This window comes from Salvia hispanica, chromosome 2 (assembly GCF_023119035.1).
Source record: "Salvia hispanica cultivar TCC Black 2014 chromosome 2, UniMelb_Shisp_WGS_1.0, whole genome shotgun sequence".
NCBI lineage: Eukaryota > Viridiplantae > Streptophyta > Magnoliopsida > Lamiales > Lamiaceae > Salvia > Salvia hispanica.
In genome coordinates, this window is record NC_062966.1 from 27,306,494 (window position 1) to 27,323,526 (window position 17,033).

General features: G+C 36.6%; 3 protein-coding genes across 3 annotated transcripts; all 3 read left to right on the forward strand.

Annotated features, from left to right (window-relative positions):
* The first annotated feature begins 233 nt into the window (after positions 1-233).
* LOC125206642 (protein ALP1-like) lies at positions 234-1,511 on the forward strand. Its single transcript, XM_048105884.1, has 2 exons — positions 234-865; positions 968-1,511. The coding sequence occupies exons 1-2, from the start codon at positions 234-236 to the stop codon at positions 1,509-1,511; spliced, it is 1,176 nt and encodes a 391-aa protein (XP_047961841.1).
* A 696-nt stretch (positions 1,512-2,207) lies between these two features.
* On the forward strand, positions 2,208-8,796 carry LOC125205646 (oxysterol-binding protein-related protein 1C-like). The gene is made up of 10 exons (XM_048104705.1): positions 2,208-2,973; positions 3,185-3,541; positions 4,689-4,788; positions 5,218-5,660; positions 5,857-6,012; positions 6,206-6,373; positions 6,450-6,590; positions 7,236-7,463; positions 8,027-8,140; positions 8,374-8,796. Exons 1-10 carry the CDS (start codon positions 2,446-2,448, stop codon positions 8,539-8,541), a joined length of 2,403 nt encoding a protein of 800 aa, XP_047960662.1. The 5' UTR covers positions 2,208-2,445; the 3' UTR covers positions 8,542-8,796.
* Positions 8,797-14,525: 5,729 nt separating this feature from the next.
* On the forward strand, positions 14,526-16,915 carry LOC125208336 (multiple organellar RNA editing factor 8, chloroplastic/mitochondrial-like). Its single transcript, XM_048107920.1, has 4 exons — positions 14,526-14,938; positions 15,575-15,672; positions 15,749-15,814; positions 15,908-16,915. The coding sequence occupies exons 1-4, from the start codon at positions 14,586-14,588 to the stop codon at positions 16,786-16,788; spliced, it is 1,398 nt and encodes a 465-aa protein (XP_047963877.1). The 5' UTR covers positions 14,526-14,585; the 3' UTR covers positions 16,789-16,915.
* The last annotated feature ends 118 nt before the right edge of the window (positions 16,916-17,033 follow it).

Sequence of the window (17,033 nt, forward strand, 5' to 3'; positions counted from 1 at the left end):
CGGAGCTGGGCAGGGCACGGCTCCCACTACTGAGTCGCGGGGTGGACGAGCGAGGGCCGAGCTCTCGGCCAGGCCGAGGCTCTTGGGCACGCGGCTCGGCCCGCCACTGCAGGGGCCGAGAGCCGCGGCCCTTGGCCACCGATTTTCAAAAAAAAAAAATTCAAAATTTCTCCTCCATTTTTTTATCCCAAACCAAACTCCACTTACAATTGATTTCAATTTAGTTTCAAAACATGGATTCCGACGATGAAAATTTTCGACGAGCGATCGATGAGGAGTTTGAAGAACTCGTTGCAGCGGTGCAAGCTGAAGCCAACGAGGAGGAGGCAGCGTTGGCGGCGGCGGCGGCCATCCCTCGGCCGAGATACCATCGCCGGTATATCAACCATGACCATGCCGGAGCCGACCAGCGGTTGATGGAAGACTACTTCGGCGATAACCCTCGTTATCCGCCGGAGATTTTTCGTCGGCGATTCAGAATGTCGCAACGACTCTTCATCCACATTGCGGATTGTTTGTCTCAGCGATACATGTGCTTCACCTTGCGGAGTGATGCCACCGGTCGACCCGGATTGTCGACATATCAGAAGTGCACGATGGCAATTAAGCAGCTTGCCTATGTCGGGCCTGCTGACATGTTCGACGAATATCTACATATGGGCGAAACAACTGCCCTTAAGACGCTGAGGCAGTTTTGCAAGGGTATCAAAGAAATCTTCAAAGGGGAGTACCTACGGAAACCAACGGCCGAGGAATGCCAGAGACTGATAAATATGCACGGGACTGTGCATCATTTTCCGGGCATTATGGGCAGCATCGATTGCATGCACTGGGAGTGGAGGAACTGCCCGGTGGCTTGGAAGGGGCAATTCACTTCTGGTTTCAAAGGGCGACATCCCACGATGATCCTTGAAGCCGTTGCTGACTACCGCTTGCGAATCTGACATGCGTATTTTTGTGTCACTAGGTCGAACAACGACATCAACGTTCTACAATCATCGCATCTCTTCAATGATGAGTCCCGGGGTGAGGGTCCGCAAATCAGCTTCGTGGCTAATGGCACGCAGTACAACAGGGCATACTATTTGGCCGATGGAATATACCCTCGCTGGCCTGTGTTTGTCAAGACGATCCGACAACCAGTTGGGCCAAAGCAGACCTATTTTGCAAAAAAACAAGAGGGTGCTAGAAAGGATGTTGAGCGGGCTTTTGGAGTCCTCCAATCGCGATGGGCCATTATACGGTGTCCGGTTCGACTATGGCACGAAAATGATGTCGCAGACATCATGACTGCGTGTATCATATTGCACAATATGATAATAGAGGATGAAGACTTTGTTGCAGAGCGCTGGGCACCGGAAGATGGTGCTAGCACAATTCACGATATTGCAACCCCTCCTCTGCAGATGGGTGTACCATGCAGTAATGAATACTTGATTCAGCGCTTCACCAATATGCGGAGTGAAATATCACACTCAGCACTGCAGGCTGATTTGGTTGAAGAGGTCTGAAACCGTAGAGGAGGGGGCGCAGTGTGATAGGGGTTCTCTTTGTTGTACGCGTTGTATCGAAAATTTTCGTTATATAATTTTCCCTTTTATAATAATACAGCTTAAATTTTGTTATAATTTTGTTTATTTTAATTATTTCTATGTGTTTTAATTATTATATGCAAATACAGTTATATTTATGATAGCTAAAATTAAAATATAACAAAAAAATGTTAAAATTTTTTAATTGGTGGCCCTCCTCCGGGCTACCATTGTGGTGGCCAAGTTTTCATGGGCAGGGCCAAGTTTGTTGGGCACGTCCAAAAAATGGTGGCACACTTCAACAATTTATCAAAACTCGTGTCCTAACTAAATTGCACTCTTAAACTGGAATGGAGGGAGTAGCAGTGAAAAATAAACTCATTAAAATTGTATAATCAAAGTAAAAAAATTCATTATTTTTAAAATCAATAATTTAGTGCAATTGAATTCAATTTAATAATCGAGAAATAAAACACCGAAATTGTAATCAATGGTAACATGAAACGCAAATAAAAATAAATACTTTTGGCTGTTTATTCAATAAATTGGAAATTCGAGTCAATAATTATTCCGAAACTAGTAAAAACTATAGCACAATAAAAAAATTGATTAAAAAAATTCCAATTCTCACGTCGTCACATTCCTCCAAATTAGAGTATTCAACAGCGGTGTCTTAACAAAGACTGCTTCCCCACCCCACCCTACCCTGAGCTCCAAGTCATCACCTTCACCGGAAAACTCTCCGCGTAGCTCCTAACTTCTCTCCCCCAAATTCAATATCAATCACCTCTCCTCTCTCTCCACCTCTAAATTCTCCCTAACAAAATTCATTTCTATTCTTTTTCCTCCCCCAATTTTTTCAAAACCAACAAAAATGCGCCGAGAATTGATCCCACCATCCAACCCCTAAATCATGTCCAATTCCGCAATGCATCCTTGCTGCTGCGTCTCCTCAATGGCGATCAGCAGCTCCTCCATGCCTGCCGCCGCGCAATTGCCCACCGATCCGATCGCCAGAATTCAGAATTTGGTCGCGGTGTCTAGGGCTTCGTCGGCGCGTGAATCCGCCGCCGATCACGGAGCTCTGAGCTTGAGCAATTCGAGCAGCAATCGTCACAGTAATTATAGCCATGTTCATCCCAGCCGGGAATTGAAGATTAACGATATAGTTGGGGATGGGGTTTCGGGGATTCTGTACAAGTGGGTGAATTACGGGAGGGGGTGGCGGCCGCGGTGGTTCGTGTTGCAGGATGGAGTGCTGAGTTATTATAAGATCCATGGGCCGGATAAGATTGTGGTGAATCAGGAGACGGAGAGGGGATCGCGGGTGATTGGGGAGGAATCGATGCGGCGGGTTATGAGCCAGAATCAGCATCATCGGAATGGAGCCGCTGCTTCGCCGGAGAAGAGCCGGATTCCATTTGGTGAAGTTCATTTAAAGGTTTTGATCATCTCTGTTATTCCAATTGTGATTTGTGGACTGTGTGGTTGAGTTTTTAATCGGGAAAATGAATGAAAATTGACCTTGCTATGTAGTAATTCATGAATGGATGCATTGAATACTTACGATTTTGGTGTTGGTTTCAATTTAGGAAACAATTGTATGTGCTATTATGGTAAAGAAGGTGTCAAACTGAGTATTTTCTGTTCAGGTCTCGTCAGTTCGGGAGAGCCGATCAGATGATAGGAGATTCTCTATTTTTACGGGTACGAAGAGGCTCCATCTAAGGGCTGAGAGCAGAGAGGATAGATTGGCGTGGATGGAGGTGCTGCAGACTATGAAGGACATGTTTCCAAGGATGTCCAACAGTGAGTTAATGGCCCCCGTGGACAACCTAGCTGTATCGACGGAAAAGCTGAGACGGAGGTTGTTGGAAGAGGGGGTGAGCGAGGCTGCAATTCAGGACAGTGAGCAGATCATGAAGAATGAGTTCTCTTCACTGCAGAATCAGCTGATGCTCTTGAAACAGAAGCATTGGTTTCTCATGGACACATTGCGGCAGTTAGAGGTACATATTGAGATTAGTACAAAACTTACAAGTTCATTTCGGAGTTATTCTTTAGCTTCTTCAAATAGTTATGGACCTTAAAGTTCTGTACATTTAGATCTTATAGTGGGTGACTTGGTCTTTTGAGTGGTCAGTTTCATTTTTTGTAGACTGTCTATAGCACCCTAGATCTCTAGAACTGAAATTGGTTCTTGAATGTCACTGTACTCATTATTACTATATAATTAATTATAAATAAAATTAGAGAGGATTATTTCTCCATTTGCACCATTTTAAACGTGTACTACAGCAAGGTGTTTTGTCTCAGGCTCTTTTGAAATACTCCATTTATTTGTACTTTTATTTTGATTATATTCTCCTAATTTATGTTTTTACTAATACCACTTGGTAGAATTCTATAATAGAAAGAGGCTGTGCATGATGTTGGATTTAGCTCTCTTTGTGGGCGAGACATGGCTTACCCTCTGAGTTATAGTTGCATGGGTGTTGGTCCCTTTTTGTCCTTAAATGGAGACGGTGGTGGATAAATTGATTGTGATTGAAATTGAAAGTGTGTCACTGGCACAGATTTGATGATACAAGGGCGCTTCTCATTTGTAACCTATAAATGATCATTTCTGGATTCATTCGTAAACAAATGGGTTTTCTAGTCAGTCGCCTTATTTAAAACAAAATCTATGCCTCAAAAGTTGTGAAACCACTGTAAAATGTTTTTCTTGTAAAACATTTTACCTTTCAGTCAGTAAAGTTGACTGACTTGATATTTATTGTTTGTGAAGAAAACTCCTTGATGCCGATTCATTTTTTCTTTGGTCTTGAGAAAAGCCTGTTTTTCACTAATATAAAAGTGTAACCTAAAACGCATTACATGCATGTGGATTATATTACCTATACTAATATGTTGAAGATTGGATTTTTAGTTGTCTTTGAATTAATTAAAATGGTAAGTTTTTGGATGTTGCTCATCATATCAATAAAATCCACCCTGTATATGTTTGTCTGCATGGAAACTTGCATAGAGTTAGCTACCTTAGATTTTGATGATTGTTTATTTTATGCAAATATACTACTTAGTGAGACTCACAATGATTTCTTAACTATTCACTTTTCTTTACTTCGTGGCTGAAACAATTTTGCTAATGTGTAGACAGAAAAAGTGGATCTGGAGAATACAGTTGTCGATGAGAGTCAGAGACAGTTAAATGAAGTTGAAGCGTCCTCTAGATCAAGGCAAGATAAGTATAGTGGTATGCTTCCCTATACTTTCTAATTATTTTTGGTTTACTTAAGAGCATAAAAGCCACATCTTGAATTTCTGGAGTCTAAATGATCAAAACGATGTGGATGATATTTTTTAAGCTCCTAAGTCTGTTGTCAGTAGTTATTTAGTACTTGTTCATATCCTCTCATGTTGTCAACCTTTAATCAATACAATAAGTTGGACTAAAGAGTCATGTAAATGCAAAATTCTAGTTTTTTCAATTCTTTAGTTTGTTGCATGTACTGCGAGAGGCAAAGTTTGATTATCTAATGCTAAAAAACTTTTCTTTCTTTTTGTTGGTAGGGGCGTTGATTTTTAAATTTAGTTATTACACACCCATAAAATTGTTGCACCTCCGATTTACTGTTTGAATAAACTGAGCCACTCTCACTACCCTTGTGTGTACTTTTGCCAGAAACTGCCAGTGAGTCTGAATATGAAAATGAAAGAGCCGGTGCAGCTGACGAAGACACAGATGAAGAAGATAATACTTTCTTTGATACCAAAGATTTTCTTTCTTCTAGCTCTTTTAAGAGTAACGGGTCTGACTTTAGGACATCATCATTTTCATCCGATGATGATCTTAATACTTTTGAATCTGAGGATGGTATTGATCATGACATTAAATCTGCCGGAAGAAACTTTCCACATATTAAGCGTAGGAAAAAATTGCCTGATCCTGCCGAGAAGGAGAAAGGAGTGAGTTTATGGTCAATGATCAAAGACAACATCGGGAAGGATCTTACGAAAGTTTGTCTCCCTGTCTACTTCAATGAACCTCTCTCTTCTCTGCAGAAATGTTTTGAAGATGTAGAATATTCATATCTTCTTGATCGAGCTTATGAATGGGGAAGGAAGGTAATATTTTGAGTTCTGAATTTGTGTGATTGATTTGAATCACATTTCGAGAAAATTATTTCTTTTTGTATTCTCACGGTCTGAATGTATTAATCTAATTTCTAGAAATCGATGTATCATGGGTGCTCCTCTTGCAAGATGCTTCTAATTTGTTACCCTTTAGCCACTGACTTGTGATTCATTAAATTCTTTTCAGGGCAACAGCCTTATGAGGATTCTAAATGTAGCTGCATTTGCAGTATCTGGCTATGCTTCTACAGAAGGAAGAAATTGTAAACCTTTTAATCCACTGTTGGGAGAGACATACGAGGCTGATTATCCAGATAAAGGCGTACGATTTTTCTCAGAGAAGGTATCAGCATGTCACGTGGAGCAAACTTTTTTTATTTGCTAAGATAATTTTGTAAACTTAATACTGCACAATCGGTCAAATAAAAGATTTACCAGTTCTAATCTAAACAGGGTTCTAAGTCTAAAGTGAATTTCTTTTTTATTTTCCTTTACTTGCAATGAGTAAGTAAGTGGCCAGTTTTCCTTTGGATCAGGTGAGTCATCACCCCACGATTGTAGCATGTCATTGTGATGGGACAGGCTGGAAATTTTATGGAGATAGTAATCTGAAAAGCAAATTCTGGGGTCGGTCCATTCAGCTCGATCCTGTGGGCATTCTGACTGTTGAATTTGATGATGGTGAAGTATTTCAATGGAGTAAGGTATATCGCTTATCATTGGTGATTTTTCTCTTCTCCATTTTTATTTAATAAACAAACAAATACCTTTATTTGACAGGTAACAACATCTATATATAATCTCATTTTGGGAAAACTATATTGTGATCACTATGGTACTATGCGGATACAAGGAAACCACAACTACTCTTGTAAGCTGAAATTTAAGGAGCAGTCCATCATAGACCGGAATCCTCATCAGGTACTCTCTCTTACCATCAATATCTTTTATACCTATCCAAACTATGTAACTTTTTTTAGGAATGTGAATTTATGTTTTTTTTGTCTTACTGGAGTTCTCTTTTCTTTTAATCTGATAAGCATCCTACGTAAATAAATAAATTAATGCTATACGTACGAAAGAATAAGATGGAATAATGGAAATAGCTGGTGATGGTTTAATTTCGTTTGCGTATCATTCTAATCCATGAATGACTAAAATACAGAATATAGTGCTATTTACTATGCTAATGAAATTGAAAATATCAACATTTGTTCTGGTATAATACCAATCGTAAATAATGTTGTGTACGGAAATTATATGGAAATGGACTATTGTGTTTCATGGAACTGAAGGCTTGTACACATCTTTAAATCTGGCTTATATATGTTGATAAACGTGAATTATCTTAATTTTTTATGTGTAATATTGAAAATTTTCATAACACTGGAATTGAATAGTATCTCAGCATATAATGTTTCTGCAACAATATCTGGTGATATATGAAGTTTCTCTTGATAATTTATCTTAAATCTTCGCAACTTATGATGCTTTCATATAATTATGCATGTGCAGTGGAGTATTATTTTTAAGCATTTCTCCATAAAAGTGACTTTGGGAATACAGGTGCAGGGAGTTGTTCAAGATAAGAGTGGAAAGACGCTAGCAACATTGTTTGGGAAATGGGATGAGAGCATGCACTATGTTGATGGAGATCTCTCCAAAGGAAAAGGTCACGAATCTCTGTCTAAAGCTCGATTACTATGGAAACGCAGCAAGCCTCCAGAGTTCCCGACACGCTACAACCTGACTCGCTTTGCCATCACGATGAATGAGCTTACTCCAGGATTAAAGGTGATCTTTTTGGAGACGAATTACTTTTCTAGACATGTTTCCCTGTTTGTTACCTTTCTATGCCACGTTAATGGGCCCATAATATATTCCAGCGTGTTATTGTGAAATACCAGTAGTTTTATTTAGTTGATATGATGTTTTAAGGGTGGGTCTCATTTAGACGTCTCAGAAACTTGGTTCCAAAAGGTATACTTTCTGGTAAAAATGTAGCACTCCGTATTAGTTTTGGAGAAGTTAATACGTATGTATAGGTTTCTGAAGGGAGAAAAGGTAGTATTAGAAGCAGTATTATCTCTTACAGAAGAGGCAGTACTCATTCAAGTTGACTCCTTATTCACTTTTGTCGGATGGGGGTTAGGATCCATCTCACATAATTTGACCCGTTAGTCGTCCCGTACTAGTTTTTGTGATATTATAAAGTTGTTCAGATACTGTCTCGGGCCTTTTGGCCTTAAAATGTGCAATCCATATGCTGTACTATACATCGGGAATATGTGTTTGTGTCGTTATATGTATTGCCGTGACATTGGCTTCACTTATACGGACTCAACACCTTTTTGCAGGAGAAGCTACCCCCAACAGATTCAAGATTGAGACCTGACCAGAGGCACTTGGAAAATGGGGAGTACGAAAAGGCCAATGTTGAAAAATTGCGGCTAGAACAACAACAACGGCAGGTAACTAGTTTGATCTCAAGGCTTCCACTATTTTTCATTCTTGATCCAAATAATCTCAACCTTAGATTTGGAACAATGCCTATATTCTCTGCTATCATATAAATTCATGCATTCTCTAATACATTTTCAACGAGCTATTTACTTCGTTGATGGATTAGATTGACAATACATGAATTGACATTATCATAATTATGCAATCCATTAAAGTATGTGGTGGACTTGATTGGAAACAGGCAAGGTCGATGCAAGAGAAAGGGTGGAAGCCACGTTGGTTTGTGAAAGACAGGGGATCGGAGACGTACCGTTACATTGGTGGATACTGGGAAGCTAGGGAACAGGGCAACTGGGAAGGATGCCACGATGTTTTTGGTAATACACATTCTAATCATACTATAGTCTGACTTAGAGGGGAAATTGGTTCATAATTTGTTTTGTTGTTGGTAGTTGTTTAGGAAAATATTGGAAAATCGGATAAGGATTGTCTGTACGAGTTGCAAATATATATATGAATACAAATATATATAAGTGTGTGTATTTTCCATATAAACTGTAATGTAGATGAAGCAACGAAGTTGTTTCAACCATAGAGACACTCTTATTTATTGCCTATTCATTGGGGTATTATTTGTTCATATACTAAATTTAACACTTTTTTATCTTCTCATTCTCCTTTATTATGTTATGAATTAAAACACAAAACAAGAATCGTCTTTACCTATTTCAACCATCTAAGCAAGTGTATAAAGTAGGAGAAACGTGTGGACTTTTTTATCCAACACTACTTCAAGGAATTAAACTATGGTATTGAACTATAATCAAGATCTTTAGCATTAAACATTAATCAATAATCACTTTATCATCATACCAACAGTCATTTAATTTATTCATTAGCATAATTAGTCCATCAATTATAGTAGTATTGAATTAGAAGACGTAGTGAAATGACGTGTGAGTTGAATTTTATATTTTTGGAAACTTAACAATGCTAATTTTATCTATATTGTCTAAATTAAGTAAAATATATGTTTTAGACGAAAATTCGGATTGAAGTAAAAAAAAAAAAAAAAAGGCAAAAATTCCATAAATACTTTCTAAGGACGGACCGTGGACCAATCCGCCGCTCCAACGTGGGCTTGACCGGTGTCAGACACATTATCGCGGTGACACCATCCCACGCTAGATCTTTTAATTTACAGATAGAAGGGGAGGTGAGAGGTATAGACGAAATGGATAATTAGATAATTAGGAAATAAGGAGTAATTGTTATTCAATTTACCATTTAAATTAATGTTTTACTACTACTTTTAATGGATTTTGTGGATAATATTTAATGGATTTTGAGGATAATATGTATAGGAGGATAATTATTTTTTTGTTTCAATAAATTTGGGATATAATCGAAGTTGCACTCTAGGAGTATTACTTTATTTTTCAATAATTTGAGAATATGTTATACTATAATGGTAATATAATCGAATATGCACTTTTATTATTTAGTAAGTAGGAGTATAAAATAACGTATGCTAATTTTCTTAGATATATAGTTTAATAGTGAGTTTATATTTAATATATTATTTGTTCTCTTTAATATCATAACTTTGACATTTTTCTCAATTGTGAAATAGCAAAAAATTTCCATCATGCTATGCTTCTGAATTTATCAACGTAATGTGTACATATGTAAAAATTAAAGACATAATTGACTAATCTATATCTATACATATATAAAAAATGAGTTTTGGCCTTAATTTGAATATTAATGAATTTTGGATATGAATTTAAATATTTATAAGTTTTGAGCATGATATTGAATATTTATAAATTTTGAATGCAATTATTTATTTAATTTGTGTGTCAACTTTTAATGCAATAACTGAAAAAATATACTGTTATAACTAATAATTAGGTCATGTATTTGAATTTGCATGCCACGTATTGAATGAAAATGGAATAAATGGAATGCAACTCCTGTTGTCCGTTTAAAAAAGAGAGAGAGAGAGAAAAACTCATGTTGTCCATTTCTATTTCAGTTACAAAAATAAGAGTCCATATAACCTTAGAATTAAAACAATAAATTACTCCATGTGTGGAGTTTTTAACCTAATAATATGATATGATTATACTATTAATTTCTCTAAGACTCACAATTTAGTGAATATGAATATGTTGTCCATGTCGTGCGATGTGTGTTTAAATTGCCAAATTAATTACTCCATATAATAATGACTTGATATTTTTTTCTATAAATACACATCATTTGCTAGCTTATATTTCACTTTCACAATTCTTTCCTCCGTTGCATCACGAATTTTCTACAAAATAAGAATTTATTGTCATTATGCATGGTTCTTACTCTTTTCAGTATATTTATATTCATCATTTTAAGCACTCTTTTTGTATTATTGTGTCCTAATATTGTGATCTTGCTAGAGGAAGAAAATTGAAACAATGAAATTAACATTCTTCAATGATCTAAAGTCTAGCAATACTTCACCAGCCATCAAAGTTCGGTATGTGTGTTTTTGAAATGACTAAACGTGGAGCCAAATAATGTAAATTCCTTAAATATGTCTTCCATGGCTGTACAGCATGAGTATTGTTTCATATCTTATTACATTTTTTTATTATCTAAACTATTAATTATTAATAAAATATTCACGTAGGGCAAAAGGATTCAAGGAACATTCCCCGCATTTAAAAAAAAAAAGTTTAATGATCAAATTAGGAATGATCAATCTTTTCTATTTCCTTTTTGCGAGAAATAAAGTCCAGACACCTATGGCAAACCATTTGTAACATGCTTTATTATTATTTATTAGTATAATAACATTGTGGTAATCATCTAAAAATGCAAAAAAAATTTGTTGCAATCATTTCATTCTATTTTTATCTACTAAAATTTTTGTGTAATATTTTTGCATTATATTGAAAATTGTTAAAAGACTGCATAAATAATTGATTTTTATAAATTTCTATTTTATACACAATAATTTGGTATTACTACATTTGAAATGGAATACAATGTGTCGTGCATCGCACGGGGTAGATACTAGTTGTATTAAATGACGTCGTTTAAATAGCTGAATGATTTGTTCGCATAATATTTTTCGTTTGTCAAAAGTATACATAATTTCCCCAATATGAGACAATTGAGAAAAATGTCAAAGTTATGATATAAATGACCATTTTTATAAGTTGCGGGATAGGCCATATTTGAACTAATTTCATGGTGTTTTTGAATTTACCCTTTAATAAAAGTATATTTTAAACAACAGCAGAAGACAACATGAGATAACTAAGAAAAATTGAAATTTTATGATTTAATATTGTGATTTCAAACGTTATGAGATTAACCAAAATTTTACTAAATTTCATTATTTGAATGAGTATTATTTTATATAAAAATAATTTTGTAATGGTGTTTTCATCATTTTATAAAGCTGTAAAATAAATAAGGGAGATATGATTTTTTAAATAATATTTTAAATAATAAATAATATTCGCTCCGTCCATGAAAAATAGTTTTATTTTGTCATTGTGGGATGTCCATAAAAAATAGTCTCATTTCAAAAATAGAAACTTTCTCTCTCTTACTTTTTTCACTTTTCTTGTCTCTCTCATATTTTATTTATTTTTTCTCCATATCTCTCTTACTTTCCCTACTTTTTCTCATTCTCTCTTAGTTTACCAATTTCTCAATAAAACTCGTGTCATCCTCAAATGAGACTATTTTTTATGGACGGAACCAATTGTTTTATAATGAAAAATAAATATAATAATTCAATATATTTTATAAAATAAATACTACGACTAAATTAACATTGATGTATGTTGACTGTGACAACAAACAACTGACTTTTACAACGAGTATTCATCCTATGACGCAGGTTGATCTTGCATATTTCACATTATAAAATACTCTTGTTCAACACTAGAACAAATATACATGTACATATATTTGACGGCCAAATATAACAAATTTTAGCAAACTGTGGTGTTGTCTTCTCTCAACCTCACACTTCCATAAGATTTTCTTCTTCATTGGGATGACACCGATGATTTAGGCTGGGTAAGGAGATTTTCTAGCACGGTAAAGGTAAAACGGTCGTCCCGAGAAGGGCAGCCACCATTCTCGATTCGCCGGTGGATGCTTGCCACCTTATATGCTAATTTGATGACTTAAAACATTTGATCTAAATATATAACTAAAAAACGATAACTATCTGAGTTGATAAGTTGGATCTAGATAAAACTTGACAATAATTTAATACTCCTCCACTTCAAATTAAAAAATCACATTATGATAAACTCGAACCCAAGATCATTAATTGCTTTCTACAGTAATTTCTCATATTTTGTTACTGTCACTATAATTTTTTTGCACTTCCTTAGAGCCCCGCAATCAACGAAGAACCCAGGTGGGGTCGAGCGGGGTCGGCCGACCCCACCGTCGGTCCGTGAGTACTGCTTGGGAAGCTCTATATTCTGCCCTCCGACCCACGGCAGCTCCGCGTTCCGACCCCACAAACGACAGCTCCGCGTTCCGACCCCACATACGACAACTCCGCCTCAACGAAAAATAAGAAAATAAATGAGAAGAGAGTAGAGAAATATAGAGAAAACATTATTATGGATTATAATAGGAAGGATATTTAGAGAAGAAGAATAAATTTAAAGATAAAAATTTATAAAGAGGAAGCTCCATTGATGAATTTTGAGTTTGAAAAAAGCTGTAAACTAGCTGCTAAGTTGCATAATAATTGGAAGGAGGCGGCGATTTAGCAATTCTAAGAATATTTTTTTTATTTATGATTTTTATTTCATTATTTTTTAGTTTAAGATGTAAACTAGTAATTAATATATTTAATACTATGTGCTTGTTTATTTTGTGTAACTAATTTAACTTTAGTCGATCCTATAATTATGTTAAATATTAAAAAAATGTTTGTAGTTAATTGATTAAATTCAAGTTTTATAAATTTTGTTATGGATTGTAACAAAAACATAATAACAACAATAAAAATGATAAAAATAATTATTTAATATATATTATATAATTATTATTTAAATATTAGTATATATTAGTATTAAATATTCTGTCCGACCCCACGAGCTATATTTTCTGGGTCCGTCATTGACTGCAATAGCGGATTAGCTGACGCCCTAGCTATCGGCGTAAGGCTAGGGCGCTTGGCTAGTCCACTATGCGTTAGGTTAACCCGAAGGATGAAAAATCAACGCTCTGAGCTAGGGTGTGGATTAACCGGCTAGCTGATTTTTTTTAATTATTTATATATACTCTATATTTACAATTCATAGCACTTCATTTTTTAATAGTATTTGATAAACACCAACAATTAAAATGAATTAATCGTATTTGTCAATTTATTTGTTGGGTTAGAATGTTGGCTAAACTATTGCTTGGCTGTTGTTTGGTTAGGCTATTAAGACTAAGTTTATCGGTTGTGGGGGTCAACCGCCACATCACATTATATTAAAAAAAAATTGAAACAAGTGGCCACTCTCTCTCTATGACCAAGGCCTCTTCCAGGACAAACACCAACCGGCTGGTCCCCATTTCATCATCCAATTGACACAATATCATTGGTTGATATATATATTTTTAAATTAATATTTCTTAAATATATTATATTAAAAAATTATAAAAATTATATCAACCTTCATAATTTTTCTTCCTCTATAAATATAGACCACATTTGCTATAGTTTTGCACACACAAAAAATATCATCTTTTCTCCTCCTATAATCCTTATTTGATTGAATTTCATACTTTTTAGTTTCCTTTGTTACTAACTATGGAGGATGATGAGAATAATATATTCACCAATTCCCCAAATTTCTATCATTCCCCAATTATGTATTTTCAATTATTGTAATTTATGTTTTTTATTTGTTTGTTTTTATAACTTTTAGTTTGTCATTTATTACGTTTTTCTATAAATTTACAGTAATAAGTATTTCATGTAATAATAATATTATTAAAAAATAATATAAAAATAAATATATAATATTGTTGTTGGGTGGTCATTGATAAACCATGAAAATATGTGTGGTTGGATTAGATGAATATTGATGATGTGGAAGATGATATTGAGGAGATAGAGATGAATTACATATTAAAAATGTGGATGATCTGGTTGGATTGAATTGGGTTGAATTAGGTGGTTGCTAATAAATTAATCTAATAGACTATTAAAAGGATAGGACGTGGCAAAAGGAGTTTTTAGTTGCAAAAGGAGTTTTTACTAAACTATTGCCTAGCCTATGTCTATTATGGATACTGTTGCTATTTTTTACACTCTAAAATGAATAAATTAAAGAAAATAAGAATTAATAGAAAGATGAACAAGAATAACATGACCAAATTATTGAAGCCTTAAACCCCCCAAAAAGCCCTAACCCCTCTCTCTCACTCTCTCTAGCAATGGCGTTTCACCCTCTTCGCCTCCGCCGCGCTCTTGCCCTATCATCTTCTCTGCTGGGCCACTCCTCCCATGGCTACAAGCCGCAACCGTTTTCCTTCATCTCCGCCCCTCTTCTTCCTCCATCCACCGCCCCGGCTCCGCCGTCGATGCGCCGCCCCTTCACTTCCTCCACCACTCTATTCCGCAGGGCATTTGATCCGGAGACAGATGAAATCGGGCCCGACACCATCCTCTTCGAAGGATGCGATTACAACCACTGGCTGATCACCGTCGATTTCCCCAGGGATTCCAATATTCCGCGCGAACAGATGATCGAAACCTATATCAATATCGCTGCGCAAGTCTTCGGCAGGTCGATTGATACTCTAATTCATCTCTATTCCTGTAATTTTGATCGAATTGTGGCTAATTAGTTAATGGATAGGGGTAGTATTTCATCAATTGAGTAGAAGTTGAAATGCTAACTGGTTTCAGTGCGTGTTTTGAGGTGATTTTTGAACAGTGAATTGATTTTATTTGATACAACTGCTGGCGTTGGAATGACTGATACTGTTTGGTTTTCGGAAGATCATAGTAGACTTTGGTATTCATTATACTGAATGATTTGATGATTCAAGGTCATTACTCCAATCAGATTGTATTGTGTAGCTTTAACTATATTTTTCTACTTTGTTATACAAATATGGTTGAATCATAGAGGAAGTTCAGGGATCAAAAGGTGACTGTTGACACTCACATATATGCTTAAATGGTGAATTATGCAGTTATATCTACCCTTGTGTAGCTCTACCCATAAATGATATTTTGAGGTTAATTTTATCTTCTCCGTTGCCCTGATTCTCTTCATATGTGCAATTATGATTGCTGTTATAACGATTGGTAGCACTGGTTCGTATTCGAATTGCATATGGTGATGTGACCATTGCTTGGTTTGATCCAAGCATCACAATGATTCATTGTCTGAACTCCTTTGATTGCTTTTCTTCAGCGTTGAAGAGGCGAAGAAGAAAATATATGCACTGAGTACAACAACATATCAAGGGTTCCAGGTCGAGTGTTCGGAGGAGACATCTGAAAAGTTTAAAAGTAAGTGTTCCTTTTGCCAAAATTACAGCACACGGTGGAGTTTTGGCCAGGGTGGACTAAAATTGTCTGTTGTTAGGTATTCCGCAAGTGGTATTTGTATTGCCAGATTCCTACATTGATCCAGTAAATAAGGAATACGGAGGTTAGTCACTCTTTCTGTTACCGTGTGTCTGAAATGTGTCTTGGATTGAACTATAGTTCTTACCTATTTAAAGCATGACCATTATATTTGTAGGTGACAAATATGTCAATGGAGAGATTTTTCCACGACCACCCCCAGTGCATTATGGGAGAAGAAGCAACAGGGATAGGCGTCCAAGAGAGCAGAACTATGGTCCGCCACAGCAGCAGAACTACGGCCCAAGAGAGCAGAACTATGGGCCACCATCACAGCAGAACTTTACGCCGCCACCACAGCAGAACTTTGGGCCGCCACCACAGCAGAACTACGGGCAACCACCACGACAGAACGTCAGGCCACCACCCCAGCAGAACTTCGGAGCCCCACCCCAGCAGAACTTTAGGGCACCACCCCAACAGAACTTTGGGGCACCACCCCAACAGAACATTGGGGCACCACCCCAACAGAACTTTGGGGCACCACCCCAACAGAACTTCGGGGCACCACCCAAACAGAACTTCGGGGCACCACCCCAACAGAACTTTGGGGCACCACCCCAACAGAACTTCGGGGCACCACCCAAACAGAACTTTGGAGCCCCACCCCAGCAGAACTTCGGTGCACCACCTCAGCAGAACTTTGGGGCACCACCTCAGCAGAACTTTGGAGCACCACCTCAGCAGAACTATGGGGCACCACCATATCAAAACAATGCATCACCTCAGCAGCAGAGTTACGGACCACCACAGCCCAGTCATACAGCACAGCCACATCACAGCTACGGATCTCCATCACAGCAGAGCTATATGCCGAACAGACGTGAAGGTTATGCAAACCCACCTAATTATGCACAGGAACAGGGAAGACACCAGAGCCATTCACAACCTGGACAAAGGGGCTTTGCCCAAGATGCTGACTACGGCTCTTCACAAGACGGAGCTTTTGGACAAGTATCTGGGGGATATAGAAACTTTTCATCATCACAAAATAATTGACCAAGTGAGTTTGTTTATCCTTTGTTCACTCTTGTTACCTTTTCAATATACAGCTCTATGTATTGTGAATATCTGGCGATCACACTTGAAAGTTGATATATACTAGTATGTGTTTATATTATTGCAGTATGAGTTGGAGTTTGTCACTTCATAAGAATTTATTGAAACTAAGTTGCAACCTGACTTTGTCCACACCAATGTTTAGTTTTCATAGATATTAATGTTACGAGTTGATATAAATTATG

Excerpts from the sequence above, each read along its gene's own strand:
- LOC125205646 (XM_048104705.1), top strand. The coding sequence starts at position 2,446 with ATGTCCAATTCCGCAATGCATCCTTGCTGCTGCGTCTCCTCAATGGCG. Across the intron at positions 4,789-5,217 it reads AAGGCAAGATAAGTATAGTG|AAACTGCCAGTGAGTCTGAA; the intron begins GTATGCTTCCCT and ends TACTTTTGCCAG. Across the intron at positions 6,374-6,449 it reads AAGTATTTCAATGGAGTAAG|GTAACAACATCTATATATAA; the intron begins GTATATCGCTTA and ends TTTATTTGACAG.
- LOC125208336 (XM_048107920.1), top strand. The coding sequence starts at position 14,586 with ATGGCGTTTCACCCTCTTCGCCTCCGCCGCGCTCTTGCCCTATCATCT. Across the intron at positions 15,673-15,748 it reads GACATCTGAAAAGTTTAAAA|GTATTCCGCAAGTGGTATTT; the intron begins GTAAGTGTTCCT and ends GTCTGTTGTTAG. Across the intron at positions 15,815-15,907 it reads AGTAAATAAGGAATACGGAG|GTGACAAATATGTCAATGGA; the intron begins GTTAGTCACTCT and ends TTATATTTGTAG.
- LOC125206642 (XM_048105884.1), top strand. The coding sequence starts at position 234 with ATGGATTCCGACGATGAAAATTTTCGACGAGCGATCGATGAGGAGTTT. Across the intron at positions 866-967 it reads TGCCCGGTGGCTTGGAAGGG|GTCGAACAACGACATCAACG; the intron begins GCAATTCACTTC and ends TTGTGTCACTAG.